The sequence below is a fragment of the Triturus cristatus genome, chromosome 9 (genome assembly GCF_964204655.1).
Source record: "Triturus cristatus chromosome 9, aTriCri1.1, whole genome shotgun sequence".
In the NCBI taxonomy this organism is placed as follows: domain Eukaryota; kingdom Metazoa; phylum Chordata; class Amphibia; order Caudata; family Salamandridae; genus Triturus; species Triturus cristatus.
In genome coordinates this window covers 1,186,599,824-1,186,617,345 of record NC_140592.1, presented here as the reverse complement: position 1 = coordinate 1,186,617,345, position 17,522 = coordinate 1,186,599,824, and the positions used below count along the sequence as shown (strand labels likewise).

The following is a 17,522-nucleotide window of genomic DNA, read 5'->3' as shown; positions in this document are numbered from 1 at the left end:
GCGCTGTCCAATTCAAAGGGTTGCAAATCTATACAGAAGTGCTAGACTGCGACTTACGCTGTCACGCATCTCATAATGAGGATTGGTCATTGAACCGAAATGTGCATTGATGGCCATAAGAGCTGTGTCCTATGTGAAGAAAGGGCTAATTAAAGTCAGTAAGTTCTATGGTTGATAGACTGCCTCACCTGCCAGATGAAGGAATGATGGTTCCTTGATTTCTGAGAAGTAGACTTCTAAAGGGGTCCACCTAGGGTCTCCCCTTCAGGGCTGTGCAGATTTGCCCTTGTCCGTTCAGTGTGGCTCACCATCAGGATGTTTGACATGGCGGCACATGGCAGGAAACTTGTTGGTTGTTTGGCTGCAGTAGCGATGGTGGTGACGGGGTGGTGCTTGGCAGTGTGGAGGACGATGGCGTCGCCAAAAGAGGAGGAGGTTCGAATCGGGCAGTGCAGTCACCGGCTGGATCTGGTTGGCTCATATCTCCTCGCTCCCGCTCCTTAGCTCTGTGGGCCTGTAGGGCTTTTCCACCGCTCCAGTCAGACTCAGAGGACTGCAAACCTGTCCCATGCCTCTTCGCTGGCACTGCTCACCGGAAGAAGGTGGTGCCTCTGGTGAGCCGCGGCTACTCGCATGATGTGCTGTTTTGATGCTGACGGATGAGCTGAAGAGAGGAGACTGCATCCCATTGCCATCACCAGTGTGACATTGTGGGTGCATTGGGACACATAGTGAAACTAGCAATGCCAAACTGCCTTCCTCGCACCAAAGCCCAACCATTATCCCATGGGCTAAACCATAATAGCCTCTTCCCAGGAGGGCGATTTCACTCTTGACAAGCATGCTCACGCACAACAGCACACATGCTATTTTAGTGATAATTTTTTAAACTTTGTATTAAGGGATAATTAGTTATCATTTTGCAAGCCTGGAAACGTATGTCTTAGGCAGCCATCAATTCGTTTTTTCTTAATTATAAAACTGTGTTTTACCCACTCACAAATTATAGCGTGTGTGATAGGTGAGTGTATTCTAGGGTTGGCCTTGGGCCATGTTGGGTCAGTCTCTCTTTCTCTCTCTTGATTGCTGGGTCTTATGGGTTCTTTTTATGGCATATTTTGATTTTCTACACCTAACCATCAAAGCGTTAATAATGATGAACTCAATGTGCAGCCTTCATACACACAGTGGACACAACGCAGCCCTAGAGATGGACCAAAAAAGAATCCCCAAAGCAGGTCCTCACGTGAGGATTCATAACCATGTCTGCGAGGAACCATAAAAACCAGTGGTGGCTCCTCCGCTAAGGCGGAGGAGTGTCACCCCACTGCTTTTAAGCAGTGTCACTAGGCAGCTTTGTGGGCTGGACGGGCGGGCCTGCTCTGCTGACAGAGCAGGGGAGGGGAGGAGTGGTTTGCAGTCTCTAAAGTGTTCACGAATGTTCTTTATGCAGGCTGCATTACAGCCTGCGTGGAGAACATGCCCAGCCTCCCATTCTCTGGCTGAGGACCAATCCATGGCACTCAGACCAATCACAACGCTGCATTGCAGATTTGTGATTTGCTATTGGGAGGATGGGAGCCGGGTGCATCCTGCTTCTTGTCCTAGAAGCGGGGAAGAGGACCGGGAGGAGGTGGCGGCTACTGTGGGCGGAAGTAGCAGACAGGTAAGTGTGAATTTGTTTTTTAATTTAATACCCTTCTGCTCCTGCGACCCACCCCCCCCCACCACCTTCAAATACCAGCCGCGACTGCTGATAACTGGTGGAAACATTCATCCATGCAACAAAGCTCATAGTGGTGTGAGGCCATATCTTGAAACCGCCTGTGCCGTGGGAAATGCACTGGAGATGGCGTTCCGGCGGCCCACCGAGCAGAGGTAAAAGCAATGTATTTTGGGGGAAGAAGTCCCACCCCAGCCAAGTGTCTTCACAGGGGCGGCTCCTCCGTTAGAGTGGAGGAGCTTTGCCCTTCTTAAAAATCCCCCCAAAGATCTCATGTGTACCAGTGAACGCTGCACAAGTGGAGCCCCTCTATTGTTTTTCCAGATCTTATACAACCTTTGTTCTGTAAGTTAATTCTCAGGTCACATATGGGGGACCATTTATCAAACCAAGGGGACAGTTTTGGGTCATCTTCAACCAGTTTAATAAGGCTGTATGTTTCTCTTGTTTTAGGTGTTAATATTGGTGGGGCTGGTTCATACATCTATGAAAGAAGTCAAAGTGAAGACCTGCCCATTTCTCCACCTCCCTCTGACTTTGTTCCCAAGCTACTGGAAGAAAGGAAAAGCAATGCGCCACCCAAGGGCCCCAGCAGAGGTAAGTGCACCCAGCATCTGCTATCAAAAAAGCTTAAAAAGTGAGCACCATCTGTCTGTTGTCAAGGAGCGAGCATAGGTGAGCAGCTTCTGTCTGAGGTCAAAGGACCCAGCAAAGAAGAACGCAGTCTGCCTGTTGTCACTAAAGCTGTGCTGTAGTTTTATCTGTGAGTCTGTTGTTTGTCTGGTCAACCAATAGAGAGCAGTGCTTGTCTGATGTTGATGCATCTCATTATGATGCATAATGACATGTTGGCTCTTGCCTCTGGTCCTCTGATATAGCCTTTGGGCTAGATCCACTCTATGTGAAGACCTGAAATTAAGTAAACAGAAATAACGTGACTTCAATATATATGGATACGTGTGTAGTTTTTCAAGACATGTAGCAACACAAAAAAGAGGGTAGAGGCTGTTAGAATCCACACCCAGCAAATGACCGGTGTCTAGAGTCTACAGAATAGCGCAAAGAACCAAGGAGTACTCCCCTCTATACTCCTTATTTAGGAACAAGTCCTACATTAACATTTAATGCACAAAGGTTCAGCACTATATAGGATATATGTGTCATATCATAATTCACAAAGACTTTGCACATAAATAAACCATCCAAAATATGTGATTCTTGAAGTAGTTATTCTTTATTTTTCTTTAAAATGTTTTCTTTATTTTCCAGAGATCAAGAGATCCTAGCCATAGCCAACGCGTTTCGTCTCATAACGAGACTTCTTCAGGGCTTCACAGTAAAACAAAACGTAGTTTCATGTGTTATTTTTACAATTCAGGTTTTTGAGAATTCCCACGTTCCAAAACTTCTGTGCATTATACAGTTTCCGCAGTGGCATGGTAACCCTTAACGTATCTGCTCCTTGTTTTCACATTGAAAAAAAAAACATGTAATTGAATTGCAGTGCAACAGACAATTTGGGGAGTTTTGAGTAGGGCCATTGGAAAATGTAGTTGGATGGACTTCGGGGACATATTTACTAACATTGCACAGAGTGCAGGACAGCAAGCAAAGTTGCTGCACAGTGTTGTGTGAAAGGCAGACAGCTACAAAATGCATAATCTCTACTAAGATATGGCACATTTCTGCTGTCGTCTTGTGCTGGTGCACTGCATGCTGCCCAGCGCCAACGCAGGCACCCTTGCACCATGGTGTCTGTGTTACAGGAAGAATTATTTTTGTGCAGGAAGGTGTACATTCCTGCACAAAAACAATCTTAGACGCACTGTCCTCTTTCTATGCATGCTACAGAATGCCATGCAAAGTGGCTTTGCGTGGCTTAGGAAATGGCAAAAGTATTTTGCATCGGGGCTGTGCCATAAAAGTGATGCAAACCTGATGCAAATCCATAGTAAATCTGGATCCTGGTGTTTTATACTTAAATATGAATTTGCCACTCTTGCCATATGCTAAATTCTATGCTACAGAGTTTACAAATTTTAACAAATTGTTATTTTCTTTAGCAGACAGATCATAAGTAGTTAAAATTGCTGCACACAGGGTATAGTGCCATGTCAGACACTTTACGAAAGTTGCTTGACCATCCTCAGCCATTGATCACTGTCGGTAATCATGTGGGGCCTGATGTACTAAAACTGGTCACAAAAACCTGGTCTTTATATGCGATCAGTATTTCTGAGACCTGTAGATAATTGTACGAGCCGACCTATGTACTAATAGGTCAGTTTGTGAAATTCCCATGAATATTAACGAGGTGGGTGGCAACTTACGACTCACTCCGATAGTGGCCATCACATGACTGGTGACTTTTAGTAGCCATTTTCTTTAAAGCAAAGATTGCTGCATTTAAAAAAACAAAGGTTTACTTTCTTTAAAAGTTTGTTTTTGAGTAGGCAGTGGCCCCTACATTCACAAAGGGAAGGATTCACAATGGCACCCTTTCCATTGGACCCTTTCCCTTTCATGAGGGGCTTACCACCTTCACTCAAGAGTTAGTAATTTTTCAAAGGTTTGCAACAGGATTTCAGTCGCAAAAACATTGATAAATTGCATCCTGAATCGCTTTTTCCAAATGTCTATTTGCTATGGAATTGCAAAATACTTTTAGGATTCAGTAAAAATGTACTGACTCCTAAAATGCCATTAGCACATAATAAAAATCTTTAGCCGTTGCAAACTGGGATTTAAACATATAGTATATCTGGCCTTTGAACATAAGACAATTTTGCTCCATACAATAAACACCCTTATTCATGGGCTAGGGGGTAGAACTTTTTCTGTAGCAGAAAACAAACACTTTACATTCTTAAGTGTAATACAAACAATCCGCAGAGAGTGAGTCCTACTTTCTCATTCTTTTGCACTTCACTGTTTCCACAGATTCATGTTTGCATCGCATGCACTGTTCTCAAAGCTACCGTTATTTAAACAGTGTTTATAGACTTTAGAGGAATCACAAATATGTTGCACCTCTTTGTAAGGTTCCATGTTTTGAAACCTAGAGTACATCTTAGTGAGACATGTACATAGTAAATCTAAAATGTCCTAAACTGTTCTGCAGAGCTGCTGTAATTGAAAGAAGTGCAGTATTATTGCAACATAGTTGGCCTTTCCTTGTCACATCATTTAGTGAAGGCTGATGCATAATTTGTTCCTCAGCGGCTGCATAATTCTAATGATTCTACCTATGAGTTATCACTTGTGCAAGCAATTATATTTGTGGTTAAACAGAAGGGAAGCTGTTTTGGAAGCACTGTGGATTGACAGATACACACTGCAGATGTTGACCCCTCAATACCAGCACATGCAGCAAATGCATATTAGGAACCATCCTTGCTCCACTGTTTAGACATAAACTCTATTTCTTGGCATTGACGTCAGAAAACAGCAGCACAGGAAGTCCCAGGTTTTGTTTTTTCGGATACATTGGGAGCGGAGAGTGTTTGTTCCCCGCTGAGCGTTTCCACTGTATTCAATGCTGGCCATTCCAGATGTTAACACTTATCAACCATATCAGAGAGGCTGCCAGTTCCCTCTCACAGAACTGCTGGAAGGGATGAGCAGATCTCGCCCGGCTGTTTCCTGGAACTGGAAAACAGATTAGTGACTTTGGCGGTGAAGATAAGCCTTGATAAACCTGTGTGAAACTGATGTGTCGCTTGAGGGAGTAAACACAGTAATGCCAGTGGATCAGCCCTTTGGGTGTGAGGAGCACGATTACCAGGCAGGGTCCTGCTCTTTAGTTAAGAGCCGTAGGACCAGGTGAGCCATGAATGCAGGGTGATGTCTTCGAGCCCCTCACTTTATGACAGCGAGGGATAATCACTATCAATGATTCCCATTTAGACTAATTGTACATACATTTATCTCACATGGATAGACTGGAAATTTGGCATGGCTCTTGCCCTCAAGGACCAATGTTATGTTTAGTTATGTAGATTAACTAACGCCCAGGAGTGTGTCCTGGCACTGAGCAGGTGTGAGCCCAGCCAAACCTAGGGCCTAGGGGGACTACTCAAAAGGCCAGGTCTTCAGTTTCTTGTAGAATTCAAAAAGAGAGGAGGAGACTCATATATGTAGGTACAGGTCATTCCACGCTTTAGGAGTGATGTACGAGAAGCCTCGACCGCCGGATGAAGTTTTCCTCTGGTGAGTTTTTTGTTGATCTCGGCATAAGAGGTGTTCTGGTAGACCATCTTGCATGTGACAAGGACATTTGTGATGGTTTTTTGAGTGCTGATTGGGAGTCGTTTAAAAATCTTCCTCAGCATCTTCAGGGTATGGAATCATGAGTTGATGACAGCATTGACTTGGTTGGTCCTGTTGAGTGTGCTGTCTGACGACCCCAAGTTTCTTGGCGTGGGTGGTGGGGATGGGTGTCAGTCCCGGCTCTGTTGTTCACCAGGTGGAGTCCCACGGTAAAGTGCTCATCCCAAAGAGCACTATTTCGGTCTTGTCGGTGTTCAGCGGTGTTCAGCTTCAGACAGTTGGTCTTCATCCAATAGGCGATGTCAGTCACGCAGGCATTGAACTTGATCTGGGTACAGGATGGTGAACTCCCGTGCATCAGACTATGCCAAGAATCGAGATGCAACACGTGAGAGAGAAGCACATCCCTCAGGAGCATTTTCAAGTCATTTGGAAAGTGATACACATCTGCCAGCTGTTACCTTCACTCTCACTATCCCAATCATCGACCTCTGGTTTTCACTGGAGATGCCTTCTTGCCAAAGAGATTTGGCACCAACACCTTCAGGGGTTGTCATTCAAACCCAAGATCTTTCTGGGTTTGTTGCGGATTCCTTTGCGGTGCTTGCAGCAGTTTCTCTTTCAATGGCCAACAGTGACCGTAACTCTGTGATGCAGCTCACCCTTGTCCATTGGTAGGTTTATTTTATTTTATTTATTTATTTATAGAGCGCAACATTCATCCCGAGGGACATCACGGCGCTAAAAAAAGCAATAACAGAGTGTAGGCGGGAGAAAATTTCCAGAAAAGTTTACAAGCCTAATCTAATTAAAAAACATAAGACATGCATACAAATATATATGAATACATAGAGAGGCTTTGGGTCAGCCCTCTTGACCCACTGGTGTTTTCAGCCGCAACTCACGTTTCCTTGTGCCCCCCACAACATGGAGCAGTGCGTCAGCCCACTGGAGCTGGTGGCTCCTTTGCACTATGAGTGAACACCCTTTGATTATTTGCCTGTGAATATCCTCCTGATACGTGGACTTCAGTTGCAGTGAGGTGGGACGAGCAATTGTTTACTTTGCTGTTGCTTTTTATTTCAATTCTTTACTCTTCTTTATTTTCCTTTGTCGTCTTTGTGTGTTTCAACTACGTCTTCAGTTTACAGTAATTCAAAGCTAATAGTACATGGTCCTTGAGGTTGTAAGAATCATATTGTCCTGTGATGTTCATTAAACTAAAAATAGTTTTATACCTGTTCTAAGAACACCTGATGACCAGGAAGCTCCTGTACTCTTCTAAAGAAATTATATGCAAAGGTTCATTTTATTGCATGTAGTCAGCTGCTGTGTATAAGAGAAGGGATGGTTTCTTTTTTTCCTTCTGTTTTATTTTTGTGGCATATGGTTACATTAAAAAAATAATAACAAGAAATAACCATGGCACGGCATTGCCAGTGCTTGTTAATTCCTGTATTCCTAAAGGACCTTCCACTACATTTTGTTAAAGTTTAAGACATTTTTAGTTATATAAATTTTCAAGGAGAATGATGGTCTGGGTGTCTGTGTACCTAAAAAATGTAAATCCGTTTTGTAAAGCGTGAGCTACTCACCCTTACGGGTCTCAAGGCGCAGGGGGCCGTAGTGGAAATTAAGTGAGCTATTGCCTAGAGTCAGATGGTGCTGAGCTGAGCTGCCGCCGGAGCCGGGGATCGAACCGTGAACCCTGTTCTCCGAAGTCAGCTGCCCTGGCCGCTGCACCACACCTCTCCACTTATCACCCGGACGCCTTTGGGTATGTGCGCGCTTTATAAGTTGTTTTTTATCTGATTTCACTAAGGCGTCTTCAAGCTGATGGTAAGTGCCTTGGCAAAGATCAAGGCAAGTGCAGTTTGGGGTGTGCTTCTTCTGGGGTCAAGTGATTACATAGACTCAAATGCTATTTCTACCCTTTGTAGCACTTTCCAACATCTCATAAGGGCCCTGTGAAGTGTATATCACAGCAGACTAGAGGGAGGTGGGCATAGAAGTGCATAAGACTGCTGAAGGTGTACATAGCTTTGTTGAGGACAGTCTTGTCTAACGGGAACACCTCCAGGAGGGTGCTAATGGTCATGTGACTGAAGAAAAACATTGGGAATGTTAGTAAAACGCACAGGGAGGACGGCACAGCTTTTGCAGCCATGCATTGATCCTCTGTGCCAAGTAACAGAAAGGAGTGTTGATGCGAGTACAGGAAGGACGCCCAGGTATTGTGTCAGGCATAAGACATGGTATCCTGGAACTGACCAGCTTGTCAAGTAGCTTCTGGCATAGTGTATTATGTATCAGGCCACGTGGCAACTAGAAGGCCCATCACCGATACACTTCCAGAAGAGGTGCACTAAAGCGTAGCAGAAGCTAAGTGTAGATTTCTGCACTCTGCTTGACGAAACATACCACCTTGCTGTTGTTCAACAATATTCAAGCTCCGGATTGACTTCTGGTTGTAGGTTGCAGGACTAGAAGGCAGCGGTGTACCATTTTCTAAGAAGTACAGCGCAACCCCTCACATAGCCACCAGCGTGCTCCTCCTAAGGGCTGTTATCACTATTTGTTCTGGACTGCCCCACTTTGGACCAAAAGAAAATGAAGATAAAAAAATTAAGGTGTTGAAACAATATATACACATGACATCGCCTTTGGTTTCAAAACGTTAAACAAACATTGGCTAAGCCAGTCAGTCTTGCCTCTGAAATCAGAGTGGTGAGCTATTGCCTTTACCGATGTTTGTTTGTTGCAGTAAAATAAAAATCTGAAAGTGATTGCTGGTGAATGTGTAAGTGCTGTGACATCACGACACCCGAACTTGACGTAGTGGTTATTTTGGAATGTGTGTTCAATAAAAACACCATGGCGGCTGTGGTGAGCACGTCTATATGTCACAACCCAATCGCACGCACTGTTGGTCATCTTGGTATGGTGAGTTCTCAGAGAAACACATTCAACTATAATCACCCCTGTGCGTTTATACGTCACCATGCATCAGCAGTAATGTTGCAATTTGTATTATGGTTAATTTACCGTTTGAAGATTTCCCACTGCTATTTTTCATCTGTAAATTCCATTAACAAACTATGGGGCCTATTATCAAGGACGGCGTTAAAATTATCGCTGCTTTTACGGCAGAAAAATGCTGCTAAAGCAGTGATAATGGGCTTGATAAAATGCCCTTGAGAATTCCCATAGAAGCCCATGTTCTGGTATGAACATGGGCTTCTATGGGAATTCCGATAATTTTAACGCCGTCCTTGATAATATGCCCCTAAGCGCGGGAACGCAAAAATAAAGAACCAAATTGCCCAACAGCGGAGCACAGCTGCCGGGCACTTGGAAAAACAGTACATTTTTTTTAGAAACAAATAATAAGCCAGGAGAAGAGGGGGTGGAGTGGAGAAGCAGCGGCCAGGAGCGAGCGGTCCATCAGGCGTGTGCAGCTGCCGGGCCCTCACAATTAAAAACAAAAGCGAGAAGGGAAAATGTGGGTTGGAGCGCATCAGCGAGAAGCAAGGAGCCTGGCAGCTGTGTACAGATGCCAGCCCAGCATTAATAAGGAAAACAAATTAAAGATGAGAAATAAACATGAAGGAGGTAGAAAAAAGAATTTGGAGGAACCAAGAGGAGGGGAGTGTAAGAAAAGACATGCTCGTATATGGAATATTATGTAGACCAGTGCTTTAAATGAGCCGGTACTCACAGGTACTGAGTACCGGCACTTCTATTTTTTATCATTCTGAGTACCGGCACTTCTCTACTGCTGTCGAGAGTACCGGTACTCATGAAGGGTAGGTGCATTGGTCGCTAGTGGTGGTTGCTCGTCTCTTTGACAGCCAATGCACTTGTATAGCCCTGAGCTGAGCCCCCGCTGAACTACTCAGTGTGGGCTCATTTGCATGAAATTCGGGTGTTCGCCGTCATGCTGTGTAAGGAATCGAGGCAGCCCAGTTGACAGCACAATGAGGAAATCCATGGGGGGTAAGGAGGTTAAAGGGGCTTTAATCCCGCCTGATTCTTTTGTGTGCGAGCCTGCCTATGTTTGTCTGTTTGCCTGCTTGTGTGTGCGTGTTTTTGTGTGAGAGAAAAAGGAGAAAAATATTACTACACAAGGAGATGTTAAATTATCACTGTGTTTAACTTTCGTTTTGTATAACGAATTCACCTGTTTTGTTTATAGAAACACATTTCTCGTGTTTTGGTATGTGCTGCAACTAGTATATAAGTCAGTAAGCTTCCCATGTCTTGCCTTTAGCCCCTAGCCCCGCCCACTCACCACATTTAAATGAGTACCTGCACTATTTTATTCCCATTTAAAGCACTGATGTAGACAATGAAAAAGTAGCTTCTTGATGCAGCAGTGGAAGAATACAAGTCACCCCATCAAAAGGATGCTACAGAAGTAATGCTCCAGGGGCGGGACAAAACGTAAGAATAGGAAGGAAAGCTTTTGATCAGGAGCATGGAAGTGAGATGGACAGCGAAGCCACCCAATCGTGAGCAAGGGGCTCACCCGACCCCATCCTTTGTGTTGTTTTGTGGCTGTGAAGAATACCTCACTCTCCAGTGCCGTCCACGTACCTACCGTTGCACAGCACATATTCACGCGGCGCTCGCTTGTCTATTACCAGCTTATTGCAGCGGTTCCTTCCGGGTCCAGACCAGACACGCGGAACCGTTGTGACATGAAAACGCTTTATTTTGCCTTTTGTGCGCCGCCCCGTTCTCATTCTAAATGTCTTGGCGCCCCCTTGTGGCTGCAAAGATAAAGACGTCTAATCTACCATACTTAATTGGAGACCTACCTCTATCACCTTTCAAAATCTACCACTGATACTTCACAATTAAAAAAGAAAAGAGAGCATAAAAGACGGAGAGGGGGAAAGAACGACCTGGAGGGCCATTTACCAGCGTCATCTGGTGTGACATGGACCTGATTGGCTGTGCAATTACTTCATACTGCACTTATGGCCAGCGGGGGTGTGGCAACTTGGAATGATAGTGGTGGGGGTGGGGGTGGGGGGCTTGGACAGGCAAATGGGTGCTGAGTGGGTGCATGCATGCAAGACGAGTGACGACTATAAAGAAAAAGAAGTCTCCACTTACCTTGCTTGCTGCACAACGTCCTCCTCACTCTCTGTCCGTCTTCTGCTTCTGTCTCCTCCAGGCTCCGCGGGCTCAAGCCAGTTCCCCGAACCAATCCTGGCACTGTTTTCATGCTGGTGACCAGCATCAGAGAAGGGCCAGAATTGAAGGGAGAGACCTCTCTCAGTGCTCTCAAGATCACTGGAGGCCTGTGCTTTCTCTAAACCAGCTGTCTAAGACACATGCGCATGTCTGCCTGGCCATCGCAAGACACCTAGCCAGAGAGACATGTGCACTTTAAACCTAAGTGCATAGCCAGACCACCCCTCCCTGCTGCAGCAATGGCCCCCTCCCTGTCCTGACAGTTGGTTCTGGATGGGTTGTTGAAAAATTGAATGGTAATCAATAACCTTTATTACCATTTTATTTTTCATCTTGGGGGCTTTTCTGGGGTGCATTTTTGTTAGTGGGACGAGGCTCCTCCCCACAAATGTAGGAGCTGCTCCTGGTTATGGGGCTCCTGAGCCTTTTTGTCATATTATTCATCTATAAATCCTATCAGAGCTCTAAATATAATTACAGTGTCTAGTAAATACGAGCATCCCTTATGGGACAGTATATTATGATTTCATGCAAGCCAGTGTTTGTAAAGTATCATCCATTCCTCGAACCCTCAGTCTCGTACCGGAACACTAGCCCACTCCCCAACTGCACCAGCTTCTGCAGCTGTTCCCAAGTAACCATCACCACTCCTGGCAACACCAACAAAAGATGCACAAAGACACTGGTTTGGCTGCACGCTGCTGTTAGACATCTCGCCGGCTCATCGCCAAACCTCTCCACAGCCCATGTGTTGAATGCAGACAGACGGTTGATTACTCACACTCATTCAACATGCTATCATTTTTCACTGGTGTGCCTTTCTAGAGGGCTTGCATTCAGTAGCCTATATCTTTTTTTTATAGGCGTTGAGGTTATTATGCATTCCAAGAACTGTATGTGAAGCCTCTTCTACCTCCTTCCTAGTTTTAGATTGCCACCCAAGCCGTTTTTTGTATTTAGGATGGGTGGCACGTATGCCACCCATTGTACGGCTGTGGTTACCTATTTCACTGGCCCTGCTCAGGAGCAAGCTTCACTTAGTCACTCGACTGCCCAATGGGGCCTGGAGGTTTGACCTCCTCCCTCCCGCTCTTCGTCTTCTCTAGCTGCCACTACACTGAGGTAGTCCACTCTAGAGTTTTTTTTAAGTAAATGTTTTTATTTGCCTTTCAGCATTAGGAAGACAGTCATGAGCATGTACAAATCATATAATCAAAGGGGGGGCTGGCACGCGAGGTAGTCGCATATAGCCACACAGGTTATGTGAACTTGGTTTAAGTGCCATCCTGCATATCCACTCAGGGGTTGCTGCCTCACCTAGGGGGTGCTTTCTTTTGGCAGCCTGTGTGTCTGGCTGAGAAAATATAGATTTCGAGGGCAGGTGGGCAACCATCCTCTTGCATCCAGAATGTACTCAGTTTGACTGCCTCTAGTGTCCAACACCCTGAAGCTGTCTCTGCTGCCAGGCTCAGTCCTGGGACCTTTTGATCATGTACTACCATGTCTCAATGAGTTTTTGAAATATCCTAAAATAGTTTTTTCTGGTTCCTGTTATATATTTTGGGTCCTACTGCTTCGATAATCCACCATTTTTTTACCTATTGTGTTATTTTATTGACATACTGTTTATATGATATTATTGTAATTGTATTATGTAGCTCTTACTACCCCTGACAAGGCGTTGAAACACTTTTTCTGTGAGTAGCACGCTACTCTGGTACTATTATTATGTAATAGTAAGTACCCACTGGACTAGATGCATGAAACATTTATTAGATTTTAGAGTTTTTTTAATCAAAGGATATGTAACAAGGGACCTAAAAATATTTCAAAAGCTCCAGCTGTTTTAATGGTGTCTGGCCGGCTCTGGAATCTACCAACTGTTGACGTCACTGCTCCTGGAATCACTTATAGACGCTCTGCCATCTGCTGATATACAGCAATATTTGCATACATTCAAACTTTAGATTCGAATAGAGAGACGTCTTGAGCTAGATATATGGACATTTTTGAATGCCCCTTCAAAATGTATGTGTGTTTTGAAAACAGCAGCAGCGGCCGCTCCATTAGAGCGGAGGAGCGCCACCCCCCTGCCACCAACAGCAACTAAAATGATAATAAAACGGGTTTTTAACCCTTTTCATTATCATTTTATTTCAATCCCCTGGACCCTCCCCCAGGACGCTGACCAGCCTTAGGGGCGGGTCCAGGGGATGACACTGCTGGTGGGGGAGTGATGAGCACTCCCTTCACTGTGCATGAGGGTTTGGCCGGCCGTCTCAGGCGCAGTGCAGCTCTCTCCAGACCCGGCTGCATCGCTGGGGCGGGAGAAAGCAATCACAGGCTCCCAGTCTGCCTGGGAGCGCAAGTTGCTGGAGCTCAAGCCAATCCTGGAGCTGCTCTCATGCAAGAGCAACTTCAGGATTGGCCAGAGGGCAGGCTGGGAGCCTGTGCCTAGGGAAGCAGGAAGAGCGCGATGCGGCAGGAGACGGCGGCGGCCTTAAGCTACATTTATTTATTTATTTTTGTTTTTTGCCCATGATCCCTCCCCACCTCCCGCTTCCCTCCTCTGGCCCGGCCTGCCCTGCCCCCCACTTTGGCAGGGGATGGGCCGCTGATTGAAAATAGACAATAAAAATAATTTAAAATGGACCAGGAAGAGACTCCGATGGGGATTGTGCCTCAAAGAACGAGTGTTGAGAGATGTACGTTTGTATCGTGTTGTGGGTTACGTTTGAACACTTTTGCTTACACTCACAGAATGAGGTTAACCAGGGCATGGAAGAAAGCTGAATCTTCTCCCTTTGTTTTCTAGCTTCTTCTGTGACCACTTTCACCGGAGAACCCAACATGTGTCCACGCTGTGGCAAGAAGGTGTATTTCGGTAAGGCTTGCGCCATATTTCATCTCTTCTTCGCGTAGGCTAAGAATTGATGGTAGGGGAAGCTGCAAAGCTGTCATTCGCAAACTTTATTTTCAAAACATTCATGAGAATTCTGTTAGGAAACTTTGAAAAAAAAGCCTCTGGACAGCACTTCTTCATCAGTGGTTTTTGAAGGATGTAAGCCCAGTAAATACACACTTTTATTGGCAGAATCTTGTTGCAAATAACGTTTTTTTGTAGGAAAAAGAGTCCACAAAACCATGGATGGGATAAGTTTACATCTGGAAACAAAGTATTGCAAAGCTGACAAACATTGTAAATTCATGAATTTGTGAACGTTGTTGCTTTTGCAATATAACAAATAATTTTAAGCAAAGAGAAAGAAAAATATTAGCTTCTAGGCTACATGAAGTGTAAAACATGTTTATTATACACAAGTAAACAAACAGCCATATCACAGCCCAGCCAGACAGAGTCTCGTCTGACCAAGCGTTTGACCATCTAATGCTAACCCCTCACCACATTTCCCCAACTTTTTTATTCGCATAGGCAGTGTGCATGTGACAGAAACGGAAACTGTAGTTAGTGAGACTAACAGGTGCATAGCTTTCACATTTGTAGAAGAGAAACCTACTGAAGAGATACAATAGTGGAAATCTCAGGCACTGAGTGAGTTGCTTAATTGAGAATTATCGCTGTGCCGTGTCAAGAACTTAAACAAATACTGAACACATCAGAGTTGAGAGAACTCAAACGCATGGCATGCAACGCGACTGCAGGTTAGTCAATGTGACAGTCAATAATATGGTATTCAATCTCTATAAGACAACAAAATGAGTTCCTCAGCACCCTTATATACACCTGAAGGACAGTGTACAATCTCCTGCAAGGGCTGAGCCCCTAAGTTGTTTGAAGGGAGTGGTCTGACCTGGCTTGGCGGGAAGATATTACAGACTCTCAGTCTCTGCTCTACTTCTGGCACCTGTGTTTGTTCCTTGACTACACAAACTGCTGATGTTCACAAACTGTGAAGCCTACATTTTCTTTGTTACATAATCTAAATTTGCTCCATATGTCAGTAGTTAGTCCAGTTCTGAATTCTCATATGTCCCAGTGCTTCTAATCTTGATGTTCTGTTTACAAACCATGGTCTAAAAGTGCCAGGGCAGAAAGCAGACACATAATTGGCTAAGCTGACTTTTGGCATTTTGAGATCTTTGGACATTTGTAAACATATCTCCAGCATCGGATCTTTCTTAGATTCACAAAGCAGAATTATTCTCCTTCATCAGACTCAGTAATATATCAATTGTTCGTTCTTTACCGGGGTTGGATCTTTCATAGATTCAGATTGGAATTATTGCCCATCGTTGGATTTCTGGGCTGGCAATGTGGAATAATTCTAGCACGTGAATCTATCAAAGATGTCAAATTTGGAGAACAGTGGATACAGCTAACTTGTTTCTTGCGTCAGTCAGTGTCTGAACCCAATGCCACATTCCAGAGCACAAGAGCCATATTGTAAATCAGAAAATTGAGACACGTTTACTGTTATACTGTTGTCAGGTTGATTGTGTCAGACCAGTTCCCAATAGAATAGGTGTCAATTACGTAAGAAATCTGCTGAAAAATTGGACCAAAACATTATTGATTGTGGAGTGGTAACTGGCATCTGAAAACACTGAGGTCCACACGCGTCCATTGAGCCTGGATGAGGCCAGCTGGTGTAGGAATGTGGGGAGCTGGAATCTAGACCTGACTTAACCCTATGCCGGTATAATGGGGGAAGCCAGATTCAAAGTCTCTTGGTCCCAACAAGTTCCATAGGCCTCTGCCACTGGAAGACGCCCTGTTATTGCTTCTCAGTCAAAATGAAATCCACAGAACGAGAAGAAGCCAGGCAGCTACGACCTGAACCAGGCTCTGCAGACCTCACGGAGTAACTTAGATTTGGATGATGACTGTCTTATGTACACACAATGGCCCAACTCGGGGCACTGTTTCAACGGAACAACCTTTCTCCGGTTTCACTAGGTTTTCCCCCACTGATAAAGTTTAAATGCCAACTTGTTCGGCCATCACACTTGAGCACGCCGTCCGTAATCGCAGCATCCAGCGTTGATAAATACATTTTATTGATCTTCATTTTTTATTGTGTTTCCTTTTCTGAAGCTGAGAAGGTGACTTCTCTGGGCAAAGACTGGCATCGCCCCTGTCTACGTTGTGAACGCTGTTCGAAGACCCTGACCCCAGGAGGGCATGCTGAGGTAAGAACGCACCAAAACAAAGCTTAAGGGTGGACTCTTTGCTCTAGTCTCAGAGGTGGTCCTAGCTGACCAGAACATTCCCAGTCTGTGATTTCACCACTCAACGAAGGTGGAACAAGACCATTATATTTCACTCCAAATCCTGTTTGTCAATGAAGCCCGGTTTGTTTCAATGTGTGATCTTCACCTCTCCAAACACATGACTGAACTGGCTGGAGAAATATATAACATCAATAATAATGTACTGTTTTACATAGTTTGAACACTTGGAAGAAGGTTCAAAGACTCTTTAAGGTGAAGACTGCATATGTGTACATACATATGTGTTATTTGTATAGCACAAATCGGTATACAGAGTATAGCCAGAATCTGAACCAGATATTAGCAAGTAACAAACCGCTCTCTTTGGATCACTTTCAGGCCATACTCCAAATTAGTAATCGAATGTGCGTCTTCCTGTTCTGGTGGCCTAGTTGACTAATGCGTCCACTGTAGGCAGCTGTGTTTGACCTTATGTTCACAGGTTCAAATCCCGGCGGGTTCACTCAGCCTTTCATCCTCCTGAGGTCAACAAAATGAGTACCATTGAGTTGGGCAACAATAAACATCTATTTTCAGCACAATGACGCCCACGGGTGAATGTAGCAATTGTAGCAGAGAGAACAATCCTGAACTAAAAATATTTCACACCCACCTACAAGAACATACACCTTTTGTGGCTGAAAGGGCATCTCCAGGCAATGGTCTGTGTTTTATTTGGCTCCACAGTCCGCCATCGAAAAGGTTCGGAATTGGAAATGTTGTACCTGCAGTTATTTTTGATAGGGCCCTCTTTTTTGTGGTCTTTAGGAGTTGCTGTATTTTACCCTCACAAACTCTTAATGTTAGGGGTGGACTAAATCTGAGCATTGTGACGGGAATGCATCATGAGAGGAAGTCCCGCCTCATCACAGGAAGTGGCAGCTGATAAAGATTGCAGCGCACAGTTTGCAAGACTTTCTTCTTGATGACTGTTTCCTCTCCAAAGCTTCAGAAAGGAAAAACCCCAGATGTTTCAAATGAGGCGAGTTGGGGCAATAACAGAACCAGGAAAACATTTTGTACTGAGTTACTTCCTTAAAGCACAGTTGAAAAAAGAGTGATGTCTTCCACCACATCCTGTCCCTCCCTCAGCTGC

The 17,522-nt window shown here is 44.7% G+C and overlaps 1 protein-coding gene across 1 annotated transcript in view; it reads left to right on the top strand.

The window, feature by feature from the left end:
- Window positions 1-17,522, top strand: part of LOC146799599 (cysteine-rich protein 2) — a 226,426-nt gene that overhangs the window by 157,727 nt on the left and 51,177 nt on the right. Inside the window, exons 4-6 of the mRNA XM_085627170.1 lie at window positions 2,177-2,320; window positions 14,010-14,078; window positions 16,251-16,345. Coding sequence (XP_085483296.1) covers window positions 2,177-2,320; window positions 14,010-14,078; window positions 16,251-16,345 — 308 coding nt within the window. The remainder of the gene's footprint in view (window positions 1-2,176; window positions 2,321-14,009; window positions 14,079-16,250; window positions 16,346-17,522) is intronic.